The sequence below is a fragment of the Alligator sinensis genome, unplaced genomic scaffold (assembly GCF_000455745.1).
Source record: "Alligator sinensis unplaced genomic scaffold, ASM45574v1 scaffold541_1, whole genome shotgun sequence".
In the NCBI taxonomy this organism is placed as follows: Eukaryota; Metazoa; Chordata; order Crocodylia; family Alligatoridae; genus Alligator; species Alligator sinensis.
The window spans coordinates 404,129-426,309 of record NW_005842602.1 but is presented as its reverse complement, the minus strand read 5'-3'; the positions used below and the strand labels follow the sequence as shown (position 1 = coordinate 426,309).

The window sequence follows — 22,181 nt, the reverse complement described above, 5'->3', positions numbered from 1 at the left end:
CCCACCACAGCAGGCAGCTGCAGCAGAAGCTGCATGGAGCCAGCTCCCCCACTGCTGCCACCTGGGTGGGTGGGGGCGGGGCCAGCTCCTGGCTCCCCTGCAGCCCTGCCAATCCCCCCCAGCCATAATCTGCAACCCCCAGCCCTGCCAGAGGGATCCCCAGCCCCCTGCAAGCCCCACTTACCTCAGGTTCCAGAAGAAAAGTGAGGCTGAACTGAGCTGAGCGGAGCCATGGCTGACTCTGGGCAGGGCTGGGGGTTTCCTGCCCTGTTTGCAAACAGTTCTTGCAGGCTGGAGCTCAGCCAGCCTGCAAGCTGTTTGCAAAAGCAGGGAATCTGCGGATTTCTCTGCTAAGAGGAGAAATCCGTGTTTTCTCTGTTTTTCCATGGGAAACGGAAAACCCGGATCCCTGCTCATAAGTAGCTAGAGATCAGCAAGTTGTTCCAGCTGCCTTGATTTCTCTCTCTTCCCCTCCTTCTCTGTGGATGCATTCAGATTGCCAGCCTTTACAGCTTCGTTTACAAAAGAAGCAAAGAATAGTGACAGGTAGAGGCTACGAGAACCGGCATCATTCCCAGCCCCGCAGTTTTTCTTACCTTCATCTTCTGAAAGCACAGAAATTCTCTCTCATGCTTTTGAGATCAGTACTCATCTATTCAGGTCTTGTTCCACCCTGATCATGCTGCTATCTGGGCATCCCTCAGTAGTGGCTCAGGCAATGTCATGTTCTTTCTCCCCTCCTTTTCCCAATCGGAGAATTGTGTGTGCAGTACATGTGCTTTGTTTTTGTGGGGGTTGTTTTGTTTTGTTTTGTTTTGTTTTTAAATGCACGTGCTACTTGGAGAAGGCAGCGTTGAAAATTGTACTTTATACTTGAAGTGGGAGGTTGTTCACTTTGTGATAGTTCCCATGGGAATTAATTTCATGGTCTTGGATCAGTTTTCAGGACAGCTTTGTCTCCCTCACAGATCAGTTTTTCTTATGGTAGAAAGTTCCACCGTGCCTGAGGAAATAAGCGGTCCACCACAGTCTTTATCCTGGAGGTTAAGGTGATCTTTTAGAAATCCTAGGTTTAGGCCTCTTAAGTGCCTTGAAAGTAAGGAACAAGTCTTTGGACTTGACTTAATTGCCTATAAAAAACCATTTTGAGAGCTGTATTTAAATTCTGTCTCTAACAGGGCTAGAAAATAAGAATAAGGTCTGTATTAGGAGATGGATATGGGCAAAAAGGACTAAGCATGTAAAGTCAAAATTGGGTACAATTTAGTGCTTACAGTAATTGTAAAGGTTGGCATTGCCTCAGGGTTATCTTTCTAAGGGTTGCCTATCCTCCTGTTCTGCCAGGCTCCCTCTCTTTCTCTGCAGGAATAATTGTTCTGCTTCTCAGACATCTTAGATCTGGTCTCCAAGCAGGGGGAAAAATGTGGGAAACTATTGGTTTCCCCTTTCAGGCTGGCACAGTTCCAGCCTGCAAGGGGCTGCTTGGGGCTGGAGGGAGCAGGATGCAGGGGTCACCTTGTGCACGTGGCAGCTGGGTAGCAGTGGAAAGCAGCTCCCTCCAGGTAAGTCTATGGGAAAGGGTGGAGAGGGGGCACAGGCAATGCATTGGAGGGAACAGGGGGTCATAGGCAAGGTGGTGGAGGGGATTGTAGTAGCCAAAGTGACATGATAGTAGGGGACATGGCCACTGAGTTTTCTGCATCCACAGTGGAACACGGGACTGCAGATGAACCAGACCAGCTCTGGCCAGGAGCTGCCTCCATGGCTCAGAGGGTAGGACCTGGGGTTGCAGGGAATGCCATGCCACTATGGCCACCAAAGTGACTGTAGCACAGAGTTTTGCCCCTGTTACTGCCAGGCAGCCTCAGCTTGAGCACCTCAGCTTGGTGACCATGGCAGCATGGTGTTCTCTCCTGCGCTTGGGCCCACCCGTTGGGCTGCAGAGGTGGATCCTGTCTGGAGCTGGTCCAGCTTGACTGCAGCCCTACGTTCCACTGTGGGCGCAGGAATCTGGGGAGGGGGGCAACATGCCTCCCTGCCCCTTAGATGTGTCACCTGTGCCCACAAACCTCCCCCCACACACACCCTATTCCCCACCTGCTGGGAGTGGAGTGGGTGGTGAGTGAGGGGCAATGACAGGGGCAGGGCACCGGCATATCGGGCCTCCTCAGCTCCACATATCGGGACTTTGGGGATGGACACAGCCACAGCTGGACCTGCATCCTGGTGAGCGAAGGGGACAGGGGGAGATCTGATTTGCCATGATAAAAAACAAAACAAAACAAAACCAAATGCCAAAATATATAGTTGTTATAATTTATTTTATTATAATGATTGAGGCAGTGGTAGACTTCCAAATAGTTTTAAAACAGTAAATACATCAGTAAGACATTGTGTTTAATTGATATCTTTATATATAGTGATGTTTCATTTTAATTGCAGAAAAATGTGGATTTGAGGTTTTTTAATCGGAGTATTTGGGATTTTTAAACAGAGAAAACCAGAATCACTGCTGATAATCCTGTGCATCTTGCACTGCTTTTCTGCAGTCTAACTTCTTCCTTCTTCAGGTTTTACATCTTCCTCTTTCAGACTGGTAAATGTAAGTACCATATTTACTCAAATACAAGACATCCCAGATTATAAAACCGGATTTGAGGTTTTTTAATCGGAGTATTTGGGATTTTTAAACAGAGAAAACCAGAATCACTGCTGATAATCCTGTGCATCTTGCACTGCTTTTCTGCAGTCTAACTTCTTCCTTCTTCAGGTTTTACATCTTCCTCTTTCAGACTGGTAAATGTAAGTACCATATTTACTCAAATACAAGACAACCCAGATTATAAAACACCCCCCTTCCCCCCCCCCGCAGTAATTAGATTTTATAAATGGAAAATTTATAAATTTGTTATAATTTTCCAGGTATAGAATCTAATTATTGGAGGTTTGTCTTGAATTTATCTCCTTCCCACTGCTAAAGCAGGAAAAGAAAATCTAAGGGGTCAGGTAGTCCCCCACAACTTCTTCCCCCTGTAGCCCCTTTCCCTCTTCCTTACTGCCAGACCCTGTTTTCCCTGAGCTAATGGAAGTTAGGAACAAATTTGGAAAAAATGACCTTGAAAGAAACGTGGTTGCAGTAATTTATATATAATACCCATAGATTTAGTTCCCCCCAGATTTGATGCATTTTACCTTTTTTGAAACTGCTGCAAGTTTTAGCACAGGTAGTCCCTAAACATACTTTTAAGTAGCACTTTGGCATCCACTTATATATAGTACAAACTATGGATGATACTAGTCCAAAGCCAGAAGGCTCATGATTTACCATATACTTCATTGAGCTGGGTCCCAGCAGAGTCAACAGCATTTCAAGCCATGGTGATCCCAAAACTCAGCAGTGCTCAGTATGTGCATGTACTCCAGATACCCCTCACAAAGGATCCATGTGGTAATTAACCCCCCCCTCATGACTGGAACTGAGTGTTCTTGTCAGGAGTCCTGGGATCCTCCAAAAATTGATACGCAAATGAGGCATAAGACAAACCTAGTCCAGCTCCACCTCATGGAGGGCCCTGCCACACTAATCATATACAACAGAGAGCTGTTGGAGTGAAGAAGTAGTAAAAATGTATGGAGTGTAGTGGCTCACCATGACTTACAAAAGAGTAGGTGCTGAATGGCACTGCGTTCAATGGGCACTACCATATATCGTATTCAGATGTGTTGCACTAACCAATCCTTGTGGCAGGTTCATATTAGTATGTTTGTTGATGTTTATAGTCATGTTCAACATGGGCTGCATTTAATCGATGTTGTATTTGGTTTCCATTACTGAGCACATTTTGCTTTTAGCAGCAGTTCAAAGGTAGACAATGTATTTAATATGGTTTCCTTGTATCCAAATATATGATGAGGGGCTTTTTTCCCCATGATGATTTGGTGAGGGGGCGACCTCGTCTTGTATTAGAGTAAGTATGGTAATACACCTGGTATGGCAGCCTTTCTTTCTCTGTTGGGAATCTCTCAAACCACATCTTTCTCTTAAGGAGAAGCTACAAGGGATTACTTTCTTTGGTAGCGAGATTCAGTATTAGTTCTGGTGCTCCTCCTCTTTGTGCAGGTGTTTAGTGAATTGGAAATGTTAACATGATTTCCCAAACATTGGCTACCAAGCTTGTTGGTGTCCCCAGCTGGCAGATCACTTTTTAAAAGCCTTTCCTTAGTAAATATAGTTAAACTGGTGCATGTGTCCAATACTAGATCATATCAGCTCTCTGCTCTGTTCCAGCAACTGTGAGTAAAATTGACTTGTGTGTATTCTATCTTGGAGGTGTGATATAACATGAATATTAGACCTACTTGTGCAGACCTGTAGTTGGCTTTCTATTTGAATACGTTAACAGATCTCTGTTCCTGATGAACAGCTGTAGTGTGCATTGCCTATCCCTTAGTCTTCAGCGAACCTGTTTTGGACACCTGGAACTTGGGTGTTTGCCTCTTTAACAAGCAGTGAGCCTGAGCAATTTGTAGTTTGAAAGGGGGGAGGGAGAGAGAAAGAAAGAGAGCTTGTGTGCATCTTCCCCAGTAAGTAAACAAGTAGTTTAACACTAGAGACCTTTGACTGTCTCCATTATCTTCATCCATTTTGTCCTCCAGTTGTCCACATTTAATTTCTGTAGGATTGATACTACATCATCTAGCCATCTTCCTCTTTGTTATTCAGGTGGCCTTCTGCTCTTCAGCACTCAAAGGAGCACTTTCTTTGGTGTCCAAATCACTTCCATTCTTTCAGCATGGCCCAGCCACTGTAGTCATCATGCTCTTGATTTCCTGTATCAGAGTTAAATCTTTGTACAGTTGATATAATTCATTAGTCCTTACGCACCATTCTTGTGATATGGAGTCATACTGTGCACCACAGATTTTCTGTAGAATCTTCCTCTCTCAACAATCCAGTAGCGTCTTGTTTACATGTGAGAGAAAGTAAGTTTGACTGCCATGGGTTATGCATGGCCTGATTATGGTTTTATAGATTTGGAGCTTAATATTCCTTCAGATGAGCTCAAATGACAGGAGCTTCTGCAATATACACTAGGCTCTATTTCCCCATTGGGTTACTTGCTCAAGATTTATGCTTATGTGAGGTCCCCAATTTACTGATGTTCTGTTTACCAGCAGGTACTGTGTTTTACCCATGTTTACTCGTAGTCTCATTTTTTTATTTTTTGCTTCATTTGATCGTTGGGTATACAAGGCTTCTATGTCATTCATATTTTCACTATGAGAGCTATTTTGTTAGCAAATGCTAGAACAGGGGTGGGCAAAATATGTCCCGCAGGCCAGATCTGGCCTGCCAGTTGATTGTATCTGACCTGCAGCTGCCCCCATGGTGCTCCACATGGGGCTGAGCTGGGCCCAGACTGCTCTTGCCTGCATCTGCCCCACACCCACCAACGGCAACCACCTCAAGCCTGGGCAGCACACAGCTTTCCTGCGGGGCTGCTGCTGCTGCAGCCACCTGGATACCTCTCCACTCCCCCCGCATCTAGCAGCTCCTCCTCTTCCTGCCCCTGCTGCGCTACTGTATATGGCAGGGGAAACTGCAGCCGGTCATCTCTTACCCTAGTGTGTAAGGCACCTTTCACTCACTCTGCACACCTGTTACAATGAGCAGCCACCTGCAGGTGGCCAACTGGGTGGAAGGTGGCATGGAGCCAAATCCCTGTGCGCTGGGGCAGGTGCTGCCCTGCTGCAGGTTCTCCCCAACCTGGAGCGGTGCAGCAGGGGCAGGAGGAGGAGGGGTCACTGAAGGTGTGGGGAGCTGAGCAGTACCTAGGCAGCTGCAGCAGAAGCAGACCCCCTGGGAAAGCTGTGTGCCCTGGCTGGGGTCAGGACCATTGGCGAGTGTGGTACAGGCTGCCCTGAGTGGAAATGGGCAGGGCTCAGCCCCATGCAGAGTGTTATAGGGGCAGCTGTGGGCTGGATGTTGCAGGGGGGGAGACTACACCTGCACCCCACCACCAAGTTTAGCTCTGCTGCATGCACCCCCGACCCGACCTCAAGCCAGCTCCTGGAATCATACTGGGATGCATTAGCCAATGTGTCACAAACAGGGCTAAGGAAGTGATACTTCCTCTCTACTCTGCAACTGGTGAGTCCCCAGCTGGAGTACTGTGTCCAGTTCTGGGTGTGGGTGCTGCACTTCAAAAAAGATGTGGAGAATCTTGAGAGGGTCCAGAGAAAGGCCACAAGAATGATTTAGGACCTAGAGGACAAACCTTATGAGGAAAGATAAAGGGATCCAGGACTGTTCAGCCTGGGGAAGAGAAAACAGGGGGGGCCTGGTGACCATCTGTAAGTGTGTAAGGGGTGAATATTGAGAGCTGGGAGAAAAACTGTTCACTAGGGCACCCCAAGGGAGGACAGAAGCAATGACCATAAACTGTTAGAGGATGATTTCAGGTTGGATGCAAGGAAGAACTTCTTTACCGTAAGAGTGACCAGAATCTGAAATAGACTTCCCAAGGAGGTGGGGCAGTTCCCAGCCTTGGAAGTCTTCAAGAGGAAACTGGACAGGCACCTTGCTGGGCTCATTTGAACTCAGCAGTATTCCAAGTTGCTCTTGGAATTCAGCTGAAGCTCCACTTGGCAGATATTTTCCAAAATACATGAAGTTACACCCATAGCAGTCTTATCTTTTGTTTCCAGACCTCTAACATAATTCATTTTAGGCATTAAACAGGGCAGAGGGTTGTCCAGTTAGTGATAGCTTTGTTGGTTGTTTTGTGCAAAGATTAGAAAAATAATCACTGCGCTTAGCAACTGTTTGCTTCCTATATAGCATAAACAATGCTTCAGGCCCGATTAAAAAAAACTGCAAGCATTTATCCAAAGGAGCTAAGAATTAAAGGATAAAAAAGCTAATTCTAATGGTGTTTTCAAGGAAATCCTGAAAATTTCCAGTCATTTTTCACTATAGAGGTTAGCAATGAAAATTGACTAACCTGATGATTGTGTTAGATGTGTTTAGCTTTCTTGATTTCATTTAGGTAACATAATATGGGATGCCTATTCTGCTTCACGCTATAAAATAGTTAAATTAATAATCTTGAGGTCAGCTTTTGAAAAATCAGATGCTAGCAACAGCTTTATCTTCTAAATTTCATGTCTCTGCAAAGCTCTGCTCTTGCTTACAGCCGCTTGAATTGAATCTATTGTAATGTTGTTTAAGAATGCCAGTAATTGTAGTAGGTGAAAAACCTGAAGTTTTTACTCAGGGAAGTACAGTGATGCAAACAATGTCCCTAGTGTACTTCTTGAAGTCTTTTCTTCTTGCCATTCTTCTTTTCCCTTGGTACATAAGCCTGGTTTTGAGGTTGTTGCTAGGTTGTGTTTATGAAGTGGGAAGGCCTATATGCCTAAATGACATTGGGCATAGTGAAGAAGCTTTGTAAAATCGGAGACTTCTGGCATGCCTTGCAAGTGGCCAGCATCTGCTAAAAATTCATCTTGCAACCGAATCCTTTCATCCTTGAATGCTTTCCTTTTTCTTCAAGTGTATTATGTATTAAATTGTTAAAGACAACTAAGATATTACACAGAGTATGTAAATATGCTTATCTCAGTCTTCACTGCTGTATCTGTTTTCCCTGTTTTTCCCTCATCTATGATTTTTTTGATTGATGTGAAAATCTTCCTCAAGGGTACATTGGTACCCAAAAGCTTGTGTAAGTCCCTCCCAACAGTTGGTTGAATCAGAGATATGACCCACAAATATTCTTGCCATTTTCCTTGGACTGTCACAGCTGCAACATTACCACAACACTACCATAATCTAATTTGGATATTTAATTGTTAACATAGACTTTGTGTTTCTTGCTTGCATGGATATCCTTGGCATAATGTAAAAAATAATACACCTTAATGATGTGTGAAAGTCCCTAACTTTTGGGGGGATTTTTGTGATTTTTTTTTTTTTTTATTGGACCAACTGTATAGTTGAAAGCTGGACAAACTACTTTTCCAGGAACAAAGCACCTTTCCTCATATTCAAGGGAGAAGAAGATGTAGGCAAAGCTAAACTAGGGAGGAGGGGAAGCAATTGTTTGTGCTTAAGTCCACATAAATGAAACCAATTGCTTAAGTAACAGAGAACTATTAAGTAAGAGCAAAGAGAGGTGATCAGAAGTAGCTTCAAAATAAGGGAAATGCAGTAAATTGATAACCAAGTTAGGTAGCAAAACAACGCCGTTCAAAAATGGTAAATAGTCATTTATTACTTATGGAATGCAGAAAAGTTAGTAGAGATAACAGCTAAATTGTAATGAGTTACAAAGCCATTGCCTGTCTTTTCAAAAAAACCATGAACATCTCATCATACTTCATTTAGGCAGATGTTGATTTAACTGTACCAAAGCGTGGTATATTCTTGTATCTAATTCAGTAGCATATTATACTTTACTTTTGGTAGTTCCCACGGTATGATCAATAGGGTCTGCTCCTAGGAAACCACAACCCCATCTCAAAGATCATATAATCTAAAATATGTACTTTTAAATTATGATGTCATTAACCTTATAAAGCACACATTGCTAACTGCATTTTCAGACCTTTATCTGAAAGGCAAGAACTAAAGTATTTATAGCAAGAAATGGCAAAAAGAGAAGCATGTAACAGAAGAAAGATTAATCAATATTTTGGTTTGGAAATACAGAAGTGATTCTGCAATGGGAAGGTTTTTGCTTTTCAAGGTGAAACATGGTTTTTTTGACCTAGAAGTCCCAGGGTGTGGGAAATCCTGGCAACTGAAGAGATAGAAGGTCAGATGAGCTGGCAGGAAACTTTGTTTTGGTTTCCACTGAAATAATTTTTTTCCATGGAATATTTGTTTCAGTAAACTGATATCTGATGGGAGTGCATTCCATTGGGAAGTTCCTGGCCACTTCCAGACTTTTTCTGTATATAGTGAATTTGGTTTTATAAACATAACTAACATAAATGCCATACCTGGTCAGACTAATGGTGCATTTAGACCAGTATCCTGTCTTCAACAGTGACAGGAGTGGATGCTTTAGAGGGAGAGTGTTGAAGTGGGTTTATTTGGAGTGATTAATCCCCTATTCATTACCCTCCCTGGGTAGTCCAACTGATTTATAGTCAAACTGATTATCATATCTTTCACATGTAACGGTGCATTTTTATTTATTTTAGTTTTTGATAGAATTCAAGAATTCCCTTATATCTTCTGTACCTTCTGATTGGGTTAAGGTTAGCAGGTATGTAAAATATTTTAGTTTTATTTTGTTCTGTTTTACTGCATAGTCGAGTTTGGGCAAATTTGCATATTTGGACAAAAAACTGTATTTGCAATCAAGAAATGTCATGTGTTTTCGCTTGTTGCCCAGCTTTTAAACAACAACAAAAGAAGTGGCAGCAAACATTTTACTGTTATATAATTTGTAAAATATTGGAAAGCTGAGTTCCTCAAAGATACAGTTAAGTAGATAGACACTTAACTACAGTATTGTGCTTTCTAAGCTTGCCAGAAACATCCAACATATAATTTTTTTGTCCAGATTATTTTCTTGATTTGTTTACATTCCGTTTGAGTGTGTTTACACACACATATGTTCAAATAACCCTTTTCAACACACACATGTTCAAATAACCCCCTTTGTTGGCTCTTATCATATTTACTCAGGACTATTAGCTTTGTCATATAAGGATGTATATTTGCATATCTAGATAAAGTCATTGTTATGAAAGTAATATATTATTTTACTTCATGCATGCAAGCTTTGCTTGCTTTCATGATTAGTATGATATTTTAGGATATTTTTCCCCAGTAGATTAAACAGAGATGGAGTAGATTATCTATTTGGTGTTTTTCCTTCTTTTACTTTAGATTTATTTTGTTAAAATAGTCTGTTAAGCATCTTAAAAATGAAAAATGGCCTCCCTAATGTATGATTACAAATTCACAGAAATTGCAAAGGGACTGCTATTCTTAATTATTACCTACCAGTAATAGATACAGTATACATATACTCTATATGCTGCTTGGTTATTGGTTTGCTGAAGAGTAGTGATAAGAAAAGTGTATGCAGTAGCCCCTATCTTATTGCTAATGCACATCTTAAAAGCTATAGATTAATGTCTAAACAAACAAACAAAAAATCTCATGTGACCCCAAATCAAACCAGTATCCCTGCAAGACCCAGCCTATATTTCCAAACTTGGCTCAGCCTACAAACAAGTATTTCCCTTTAAGGTTATCTTGGTAAAATTAGTTGTTGTGATTTTGATATTTGTACAATCACTGTTAGAGAAAAAATTCACCCATTTGTGCCTTTTTAATGGAAAATAGCCCCTCTGTTGCTAAGCAGGATATTGCAAGCCATGGTCTTTGGTCATGTATGTAACATTTATAAAATATATTTTGAAAGCTTCGTGCATTGACTGCACCATAGCAACCAAGAACTTTTTTTCAAAATAAAGATTATCGGAATCAATAGAGCTTAGTACTCTGATTTAAAAAAAAAAAAAAATCCTGTTTCGCATCTATTTTCAAGGTTCAGAGAGAACAAGAAAACTAGTCTAATTTTCCATGTTGATGGCATAATTGATTGCTTAGTAACCTTGATTTCCTATTTGGCTTTTTTTCTCTCTTCCAGCACAAAAGCTGTCAGCCGTTTCCACACTCCTTTTATTATAGAAAATTACAGACATCTGAATCAGCTCCGGGAGCAGCTAGTCCTTGACTGCAGTGCTGAATGGCTAATTTTTTTAGAGTAAGTTTAGAATGAAAAGCAAAACCGGTGATTTTTTTTCTATGAAAATATATGAAAAAGAAAATGGTTGTCCAGGAGGAAAGAAGGAATTGCTGATTAGATTTCTTATCATTTGACTTGGTTAAGTGACTTTTTAAACTAATCTGTTGTCCCCTGATGTTAAAGCAGGAAAAAGAGAAAATGTTGTTATAAAAACTGAAGACTTAATAAAACCTAAGACCAACAAGGATATTCCTAAGTATTGTGGAATTCCATTGAAAGAAGTTGTTAAAATACCTCTCCAAATCTAAATGTTCATAATTGAAAACCTGAAGGTGAATCGGTTATTAACAAAAATGAAAAACTAACTTCAGGGATTATACTGTTCAAGATCAAAGTAAATAAAAAGAAAAAAATGAAGATAATCCATTGCAATAAGACATTTTTTTCCTTTTTCAATTTTAAAGTTTAATTATCAGGAGAGGTAAAGAAATATGCTTATAATATAGAATCTTTAAGTTGAATATAAATATAATCTATTGCAATACTGCCTGAGTTCATCCATAGCTTTTATTACTGAAGATAAAGGCAAAATATAATATTTTATACGGTGAATGTTCAGGATATCCACAGCCAGCGTCTCTGACTGGTCATATTCTCTGTAAGCAGCAAGGTATATTTGGTCATAATTTATTGGACTAATGTTATAGTTGGGAAAGAAATTAGACAAGTTTTTAGATACAACATGCCCTTCCTCAGGTCTTAGAGAGAAGCAGATACAGCTAAGCTAAATACCACATAAAATAATGTCTTTTTTAGCTTTGTTATTTAAATGAAAATATCTTGTTCAAGTTGATCCCTTTCAGATTAGGTTAGATGCTAGCTGTATTGTGTATTTCGACTTACATGTATTAACCTAAGGATTGTAGATAGCATGTCCTGTGGCAAAGAAGATATATTTCTTGCATGAGTTCAGGAAGTGCCGTATTTATTCAAATCAAGGTAAGAGGTTTTTCTTTCCCCGTAATCAGCATGTGGTGCGGGGGAAAAAGCCTCATCTTGGATTAGAGTTCCTGCCCAGGGCAAGGTACTAGTTCAACACTGGCTTTGGCCTGGGCTTGCAGCTGAAGCCAGAGCTGAACTACCATCTCCCCTGGGCTGGAATGGCTCATCTGATGCAGGAGGGGACATACAGTTGTGGGGAGGGGGAAACCTGCTGTCTGGCCTCTCACCCCTTGCCGCCTGTGCCTGCCCCCTGCCACCATCTAGCTGCCCTTCCCCCATTACCTTCTGCTGTGGCTTTGGTTCCTCCAGTCCTGACCTGGACAGGCTGGGGGCAAGGAGCAGATCCGCAGCAGAAGGTAAGGAGAGGGGAGAGCAGTGTAACAAACTCCAGATGGTAATTTAGTGGGGAGGGTGCAGGCTGCATGGGGGGAACAGGTGATAGGGGAGGCAGCAAGTGGGTTTCAGACACGGGCACAGGGGGTAAGTGGTGGGGGGCCAGCACAGGCATGGAGGGGCATGTGACCCCGAGGCACATGGCAGGGAACAGGCACAGGCATGGAGTGGGCAAGGGGCATGGGAGCCAGGGGTCTGACCCTTTACACCCTGCTGCCTTCTCTGCAACAGCAGTGATGGGGACTTTTCTAAGATGGCTTTCCAATTTTATGCCATTTTCTTTTAAAATGATAAATTTATAATTTTCCATATATAGAATCTAATTATCGGGGGTCATCTTAATTTCAAAGTTATCTTGAATTTGGGTAAATATGATAGATGTCACTATGTAGTTTGGCTTGGTTTTTCTTCAAGTTGTGGTAGGGTCAGAGAATTGTAGCTGTGATTATCCCAGGAACTATGTGAGAAGAAGTAACACGGCTATGCAGGAGGACGTCAAGAACAGAAAAAAACATCATGCTCACCTAACTTTCTCCTAAAGTTGGGGTAAATATGATAGATATCACTATGTAGTTTGGCTGGATGTAGTAAGCTATCCAGACTGAACAGGATATTTTCATTTACATAATGGAGTTGAAGAAAAGTCATTGTTTTATCTGGATTCAGTTTAGGTTGTATCTGCTTCTTTCCCAGACCTGAGGAAGGACACTTTGTCTGAAACTGTCTAACATCTCTCCCGAATTATCCAGTGGGTTCAATAAAAGTTATTATGAAACAAACCTTGCTTCTCTCATATTCCTTGGACTGTCATGGCTACAACAACTTAGTTTACCCTATTACAAATTCTCTGTAGGCATACATCTTAGGTGTTAACCTCAGTACCAACTTTGACTGCATCCATTAGAAGATGATATTAGTAATTTTGTATTAGATTAGAATTTAAATATGAACCTGTTCTTCAGCTTTCTTTTCTTATGTACAAACTGAAAAGAATCCAGTTCCCTTCTATATAATTGTGTTGGCTTTACATGAGTAACAAGAGTTGAAAATTAAAATTGTCTCTAAAATATAGACAAGATTTTGAATTAGATTTTTTTTTAATGTTCCCTTGTCTGGATCTACAGTTTGTCATGTTTACTATTAGTCTTCCTTTTCTTCTGCCCTTTTTAATCCATTGTTTGTTTGTTTATTTTAGTTCTTTTCTCTCACTTCCATTTTGGCAGATTTCCTACTTGTACTGCTAAAGCAGTTTAGAGGTGGGAAATTAAGAGTTCTGCTACTGTTGATCCTTTTCCCCTTTTTTTTTTTTTGCAATCTGCTTTCTTAGCATACTTTGCATTTCCCTTATGTTTCACATTTTAAGAATGTGAAACATTCTTAAAATGTGAAATGTAGATACCTTTAACTTTTCCTTAGAACAGAAGAGGGTGATGGGGAATAATTAAGGCTAAGGGATTGAGTCTACTGAAAACTTTTATCTAATGCCTCTCATAATTTCACCCCTGTATTGAGGGAACAAACTCACATTGGGAAATGAAACCTTGAACCTTCTAGTATGAATAGATCCTGAAGATCTCTTGTATTAAGGCATTTTTTTGTATTTTTCTATACTATATAACTCTTTATAGTCAAAGTGAATGATAGTCAGGGTTCAGGCTTCACTGTGTAATAAATCAAAGTATTTTGTCAAGCTCATTAGGCAGCAACTGCAGACCCTTTATGTAAAGGATAATTAATTTAATTTTGCCTGCTTTTTAACTCTTAGAAAGAATATGTGGTTATGCTGAGTATGAAGTTCACCTTGATAAAGATTGAGTTCTTACATTATGAATTTAACACACTGCTGTGAATTTGAATTCACTGCAATTTAAACACCATAAGAGCCTTGTGAGAGACAAATATGACCTTTTGAGCAATACCTGTGCATCCATAGGAAATATTTTTTTCATATTTTTCTTTCATTTTTTCCATATATCTGTACAGTTCTTTTAGTGAGCATTATCACTCCATGGCTAAAGCGGTTGATCACCTGGCAGCTGTTGACTGCATTTTCTCATTGGCTAAGATGGCCAAACAAGGAGACTATTGCAGGTAATCAAATTTTATTGTATTAAAAGGAAGACTATTAAAAAAGTTTTGACCAAACTAACTTAGGACATTTTTGTGTTTTTGTGTTTACAAAAATTGATAAATGCGTAAATCCAAACATGAAGAGTTTAGAATCTAAATTTGACAATACAGAGACCAAACCAAATTCCTCATAAGATTTGTGTCTAGCAAATAACTACCTTTTACATATATACCATACAATTCTGCATGGATTTCAGTGGAAGTCAATATGTAAATAATATGACACTTGTAACTTTCTTTTTCAGTAAGCCCCATTCATTTGTAAGTGGTAAGGCCTTAATTCTGCAAAAACATAGTTCTTATGTCTCAAAATTCAGTGGTATTTCAGTCAAGATTATTTGACAAGTCACTGATGAGATCTCTGGAAAACTGTACACTTCTGGTCACCCATGTTCCAGAAAGAAGAATTCAAGTTTGAATAGGTGCAAAGAAGGATGGAATGATCTTGGAATGGAGACTGACTAAAAATAACTTGGTTTGTATAGTGTAGCAAAATAAAGGCTGAGAAAGGAATATGATTGCTCTCTATGACTTCCTCATGGGAGTAAAAACCAGGGAGGGTAAAGAGAGATTTAAGGTAAAGGACATTGCTGGTACAAGAATAGATGGCATGCATTAATTAAGAATAAATTTTGTTTGTAAATTAGGAGGAAGCTTTAAAAATTAAGTGGAGTTAAGTTCTGGAATAGCCTTCTAAAAGGAGTAAGCCAAAATGATTGATCGAATCGATCAATCAATTGAATCTATGTATCTACTTTTAAGATGGAGCTTGATTTGGTTTATCGAAAGGATGAAAATGATGTGGTTGCTTGCAGATGATGCTTGATGACTTATTAGGTCTTCTAAGTTCTATGTTTCTATGTTCCATTGTCTTCAAATGGATCACATTTAGTGTATAAAGTTGAACACGTGTAAAACTATGTGGGATTCAAATCTAAATTTGACATTTGTGGGGAGCAAGACATGAAATGTCCAAAATGCTGACATTTTTCAGTCAGTTTTTATAACAATGCTCACCTAACTTACTAGACACCTTTAATAAGGAGAGAGAGTGACAAGGAAAACATTTTTGTTGATCTGTTTTTAAAAGATGACTTTTATTATATTGAAAGAGATGCAGTTAGACATGGTAGCCTGAAGCCAGGAAGAAGACAAGGTCAGGGTGACTGTCAGATGCTATGAAGTAGGCTGTCACTGACAAAAGCTTATGCGTTTCTGAATGAGTTAGTCACTAAGAGTGCGTGTAGACATGAGGGGACTCTGTAATTACAGCGTGTCGGAGCAGACTCAATTAATCAAGTCTGCTGGAGTGTGCTAATTAGAACTCTCCAACAGCTTCCGCATCTTGTGTATTTAGTATCCCCGTGCTTCAAAATGGTGGTGGGAGCACTTTAACAAAAGCTTGTCGAATGAGCTTTAGTTAGCACCCCTGCTGCCATTTTGAAGCACGAGATGCTGAATGCACAAGATGCTGTGGGCAGTTCACAGTGACTCTAATTAAACTGTCCTTCCCCCCCACCCCAGGTGCACTTGTAAAGAGTCCCTAATGTGCCACCCTGTCCTGCCTTCTTACTATATTCAGAAAACTCTTATTTAGTACTTAAACATCTACAAAAACAATACAACATTTGTCAATGTTCCTTTTGATATCTGTTTTCCACATATTAATCCTAATGTCTGGTACCACCCAAATTTTCTCATACATTTCTGGCTTATTGTTTTGTATATTCAAGTAAAACCTTTCCCCCAAATGCCTTTTCAGTAAGACATGTAACTGTATGGCATGTAAATGCCTTTACAGTAAGACATGTAAGGCAAGTAACACAATGCTTAATGGAATTTGTCCAAGAAAACAAATTAACTTAGCTTGTGTTGTCATGACAATTTGTTTTGATTTGTTAAATAATATAAACACATTCTAAAAATATGCTATTAATATTCTACCATAATATGTAATAGTATAGTTTACAAGGTTATGCTGAAAAAGGACCATTATTATTTCTGAGACATAAACCACCACACTTTCAGTAACCATTGGATATGGTAGCCTTCCTAAATATACTTCATATAATACAGAAATGTAATACATTATAGATAAATGGATAGATTATAAATTGGCTTTGCCTAGCAAATTATCAGGCAGTTTTTTTTCAAACAGTCATCCATCTCAATAGAACTAGAGTGCTTTGGAAATGTATCTAAATATATATTAAATTTATATTGTGCAAGTGAAGCCAGCCTATAAATATCCTTATACATTATACTTTTCTATGATGGTTGCTCACTGCACATGCAGTGTTACTTTTTCTTTTCCCCAGCAGAGATTCAAACTGCAGAAGCTTCTGTTAGCATATTTCACTGCTTAAAACATGCAGCCCAGTTTGCAACATTGATTTTTGGAAAAAGTGTGGTGTATGCAGGAAAATATGATACTGTGTATGACAGGGGGGTACATGGGAAGGCCCTAGGGCAAGGGTTCCCACCATCTATGTGCCCAAGGGCACATTTGAATTTAAAAGAAAAAGCAGCAGGAGCCGATACGAATATTAAAGTTTAGAATTTAGATCTATCTGATCATCTCATCCATTACTTAAAATTGCCTTAGATCCGCAACTTCAAAATGCAGCCTCCGTTTACTTTGTATTCTTTTGACGTTTTATCCATGGCGCCCACAGGCACCACGTTGGGAACCGCTGCCCTAGGGCATACGTATAGGTGGGCAGGGACAGAGCACTGCCACCCACCACCCCGCACTGCTGCCTCCCAGGAGCAGGGCCGAGTAGTAGGGCGGGGCAAGGGTAGCGTCGCCCCTCTGTGGAGCCTCCGCACAGGTGCTGCTCAGCTGGCCGGACACTAGGCGGGAGAGCTTGCACACAGCAGCAGCTGCCGTTCCTCTGTATTCAGCCATGCACCACCCTCCCCGCCCCGCTCCGCGTCCAGCTGCCAGGGGTACACTTATTAAAAAAGGTTGAAAACCCTGGTGTATGATATTGATCAGTTTTTGGCCCTTGGGAGACCTTGCTTATTTCTGTTTAGGTCTCCTTGACAGAAAATTCATAGAAGGTCCAACTTCCTGTTTTAATCAGGATCATATCTATCTAAAATGTCCCATACAAATGCTTTTCTAAATTATACTTAAAACTTCCAGTGATTTTGCAACTTCCCTAGGTACTGTCTTCCTCATCGTTGATCATCATCCTCATGGTTAGAGTGTTCTTCCTAATATTGTTATCTTATTCCTTAGAGCTTTTAAACTGACAGGTAGTAGGCTTATCAGTAAAACTACAGGCGGAAGCTTGACTGCAATTCTGTAACTTGTTACCCACTGGGAAGATGTCAATAATTGATTTTTGAGGGCTACTAAAAGAGAGATTGAAATTTGGGCCTTCCTATGAATTTACTTAATATGAGTTAGATTAATTTTTTCTCTTGTATCATAGACTGCTTAAATTTTAAGAAAATTATAGTGTTGATGAAAAATATTTTCTGTTTATGAATTTATACATTCCATTGTAGTATAATTTTTTAAAATCATCATACTTTGCTAACTGTTCCCATGATTTGTAATATTTATTTTTGTACTTGCTTTTCCTAAAGCAGTACATCATATTAACAGAGTTTAAATTTTAACCAAAACTTGAAAGTTCACTGTTAAGCTGTGAACATGTGTCCTGTAACTCTTTGTAAGAGTTGGAGTGCTGCTCAAATTTATTTTGGGGTTATTAATACTTCATTGGATGAATGTGAATGTCACCAAATACATGAATTTGCATATGTAGCAGCTTATTATATACATGGTCCTTGTTTTGTCCCATTCCTCATTTCCTTTCATTGGTCAGGACAGCCAGGGAGAGAAGAGAAACATGGAAAAATAGATGCGTGTCAGGCTATAATTTGATTAACATAGGGCACTGACAGGTGTGGAAAGAAAAAATGCTGTCTATGGAAGCAGCAGCACATTAGTTCAGCCTACAGCATCCGTATAGACCAGGTGCTTCAGCGGGGCTTTTTGGTACTTTTGCCTAAAGGTGATTCAATCGGCTATTGGGTAAAAGTGCAATTATTTGCTGTTGGTCCTGTTTGAGACCTTCGGTTACATATGTCCACTACATTAATAACATAGCTCAGTTTTACCATGGTCTCTGATTACAAGTTAGTGTGGTCACTACGGTTCTGTTACTTGTAGTTACATATTCTTTGCCGTTTTGTTTGTTTCTCAAGACTCCCCATCTCGACTCTGTGACAGGCTGATCTATTCATCAGATGAAGTATTGTGAAAAGTAATCGTAGGAAGAAGAAAAAATAATATGCATCTGCAAATTAGTGAGCATACCAGAGGCAATGGAGGATCAAAAATAAAAAAGTTCTCCTTGCTTTGGGACCTACCTTGTTTATAAGTCCTCTTAATATCTATAGAGAGCATATTATAGCCTAAGGAGTTTCCAAAGCCCAAGAAAAAGAAAGGACTCATATGAGTTTATAACAAATGTTGACTTTGTTTATGTCTGAAATATTTTGGATGAGATTTTAACATGGACATCTAAAGAGATTATGAATTCATTTTTCATCTCTTTCATGGGGGGGGTGCACGTGCGCATGCTTGTATACACACATATATATATGTGTGTGTGTGTGTATATGTATGTATGTATATATGTGTGTGTGTGTGTGTGTATGTATGTATATATATATATAGCTGTATGCTGTTTAGAATTCCTTCCTTAAGATTTTATCATGATATGCCCCAATAATTAAATGTAATAAATATTGTATTGACATCTCCTTTTTTGTGCAGACCCATTGTACAAGATAAACGGAGAGAAATAATTATAAAAAATGGCAGACACCCAGTGATTGATGTGCTACTGGGAGAACAAGATCAGTATGTTCCAAACAGCACCAACCTATCAGTAAGTACTGTATCATAATAAAGGGTTGAAAATCAGTCAAGGAAAAGATTCTCAAATTTAGATCCTGGTCCAGGAAATTGAGTAAGTAATTCCAGTTGGCTGCTTGCTTGCATTTCTGAAAGGATACAACTACAATTTATGACCAAATCTATGTTATCCCTTCATTGATATCAAGTAGCCTGTTGTCCATTTCTACAATATCATGCAGGCCTAGTGGGAAAGGAGGGAACCTCAGAATTATGATTTGAGTTGGGAAGAACTGCTATCTTAATTTACAGAAAGGCAATGCCACTGTTTGCAACTTACTTTAATGACATAAGTGCATTTAACTTTGAAAACTAGCAGCTACATCTATGCAGTGACTTTATTTTTAAAATCCCACCAAATATTTTCATTTTTTCCAGTCCTCTTGTGTCACTTTTCTTTCTGATTGATTTTACCTCTATTAAATTAGAAGCATTTTGTATTTTAAAATGTACCACACTAATTAATTCCACAATAGAAGCTTAGCATTCTGATTATTGTCCACCCAATAGGGCTATAAAATAATTCTTCCAGATAACACATTAGTTATAATAGAATATTTGTATTTGCATATACCTTATGCAGGAAGCATTAGCACACTAATTACTACTCAACTTTTTTATTAATATACAACACATTAGTCTGTACTTTCTCATTTTATACCATTATTTCTGATAACGATATATCTTACAGTTAAAAAAAAATTACTATTGCTACTAAATTCTTCTGGAGAATTTAAATTGTTTTTGTATTATAATCTCTTTTAAAAGATTTGTCAGCAATTTTTCCTGGAACATTCCTGGAACATTCCTTTTAAAGGTTGTTTTTTTTAATATTAAATTCATGCTTTGTACAAATAGAAAAATATAGTTCAATCTACTTCTGAACATAAGTTGCCTTTACATACTTTATATTTTCAGGCTTATTGAAATGTTGATATGGAGCTGTTGCTATTATAAGGCATATTTTACTTTGTTTTGCTTAGATTTCTATATGAATGGCTTTCAAAAGTTATTATATTTTGATGAAAAAGTAACATTAAAAATATTACTATGCAACTCAAAACTAGCAGCAGGTGGCATTTTCAAAAATCTGGCAATTCATTCAATAATGATCATGCATTTTGTGTCTTAGCCACATTATAATGTTACAGTTTTTCAATTAAAAAATTACGAAAGAAAATTATATTGGTAGTGTGACGGCTTTAGGTGTTGTAGGGCTTGCTGCCACTGCCCTGAGCTCGTTTTCCTAGAGGCAGTGACAGGGTGGACCTTGGCTTTGGATCACCTGGTCAGCCAGGAAGTTAGTCTTATGTTTTCTTGTCTGCCATGACTTTGGTGATATTATATTGCTAGGAGGCAATGCCCAAGGTGATCCTACCTGGTCTCAATCCCTGTTTTCTTCTGTGGGGCTCCAAACCTCCCCTTTACCCCATCCTAGCCTCTCCAGATGGCACTCGTAGTTCTCTGCAGCCAGGTCTTAATACTGCCTGTTGGTCTATTATTCCGCCCTCAGCCACCAGGGTGACCATTGGCTTTGCTTAAGTGCATACCCTTCAAGGGTGGCCTTGGCCTGTGCTAAATATCCAAAGGAAAAAAAAAAGCAAAAACCTGACTGCTCTCAGTCTCTTTGCCAGACTCAGTCCATGCCCCTTCACCTGGGTTTCTCTGTGGTTTTCTCCATTTTTCTGTGGGAAATGGAAAACCTGGATCCCTGGTGATGAGAGGAGTGAGGAATTGCCCCTCCCTCCATTCATTGGGCATAAGTCGGGGTGACTGGCTATTAGCTGTAAATAATTGATTAGGGATTTAATACCCTGAGTATTTAACATAGTGCCGAAGTTATTAGCTTTGTATTTCTTGATTTGAGCATCCTTTAGGTGTAAATAACTATCAGCTGTTATTCTTATATAGACTCATCCTTGTGCATTGTAAATAGAGAGTTTCAAACTTTTGATATTATTTACTGTTTGTATGAATGTAGCCACTATACCCTGTATATAATTAAACTTTGTAAATAGTTAATTATGAGTCTGCAAGGTCTTTCCATTGTAAAGGGAGCCTCTCTCCTCAGGGAGCCTCTGGTCACTCCTAGGACAGCTGAGCAGGGGGTAAAGCTACCTGGCACCCCAGGTCCCGAACAATTGGACATGGCTGTGGTTAACACTGCACACCAAAGGTTACATAAGGTTTTATAATTCCCCCCTCCCCCTGTGGCTGGGCTGGGGCAGCACAAGTCACTGACGCACCGGGGGGGAGGGAGAAAGGAGTCTCCCCTCCCAGGACCTGTCCCCAAGTCCTGGTCCGCCTAGCTGTGGGGGGAGAGAGGGGTTTGAGTTGGGGTCTTCCCAGCTGGTGAGGGCTGGGCCCCATGGGGGTTTCCCCTCTCCTCACTTGGCTGGGTCAACTCCATAGAAAGAGACTCTGTGGCAACTCACCGTGTCCAGCCAGGTGCTGCTGGTACCAGACTCTGCAGGGACATACCAAGAGGTGGCAAAGACAGGAGCGCTCCATACAGGGAAGGATTGGGCTCCGCTGCCTGGCACAATCCTCCCAAGCCACATAGCTTGGATTGAATCTTTGAAAACTCTTGGCGCTCTGGTCTAGTGCCCGAAGACTGGAAGAAGGCCAATGTGGTGCCTATCTTCAAGAAAGGGAGGAAAGTGGATCCGGCTAACTAGGCCCATGAGCCTGACTTCTATCCCGGGGAAGATCTTAGAAAAGTTTATTAAAGAGGCCATCCTTAATGGACTGGCCAACGTCAACATCTTAAGGGATAGCCAGCACGGGTTTGTTGCGGGTAGGTCTTGCTTGACCAATCTCATTTCCTTCTACGACCAGGTGACCTATCACCTGGACAAGGGAGAAGAGATTGATGTCATATATCTGGACTTCAAAAAAGCCTTCGATCTGGTTTCCCATGATCACCTCTTGGAGAAACTGGCCAATTG

At 40.1% G+C, this 22,181-nt stretch overlaps 1 protein-coding gene across 5 annotated transcripts in view; it reads left to right on the top strand.

Annotated features, from left to right (window-relative positions):
- MSH3 (mutS homolog 3) overlaps positions 1-22,181 on the top strand; it is a 224,735-nt gene that overhangs the window by 141,152 nt on the left and 61,402 nt on the right. For all 5 annotated transcript variants that reach the window (XR_003096101.1, XR_003096102.1, XM_025214756.1 and 2 more), the window contains 4 exons: positions 9,211-9,275; positions 10,674-10,790; positions 14,151-14,258; positions 19,093-19,207. Coding sequence is in view for 3 of the 5 variants with exons in the window: in XM_025214756.1 (XP_025070541.1) it covers positions 9,211-9,275; positions 10,674-10,790; positions 14,151-14,258; positions 19,093-19,207 (405 nt within the window). In the remaining 2 variants the exon portion in view is untranslated. The remainder of the gene's footprint in view (positions 1-9,210; positions 9,276-10,673; positions 10,791-14,150; positions 14,259-19,092; positions 19,208-22,181) is intronic.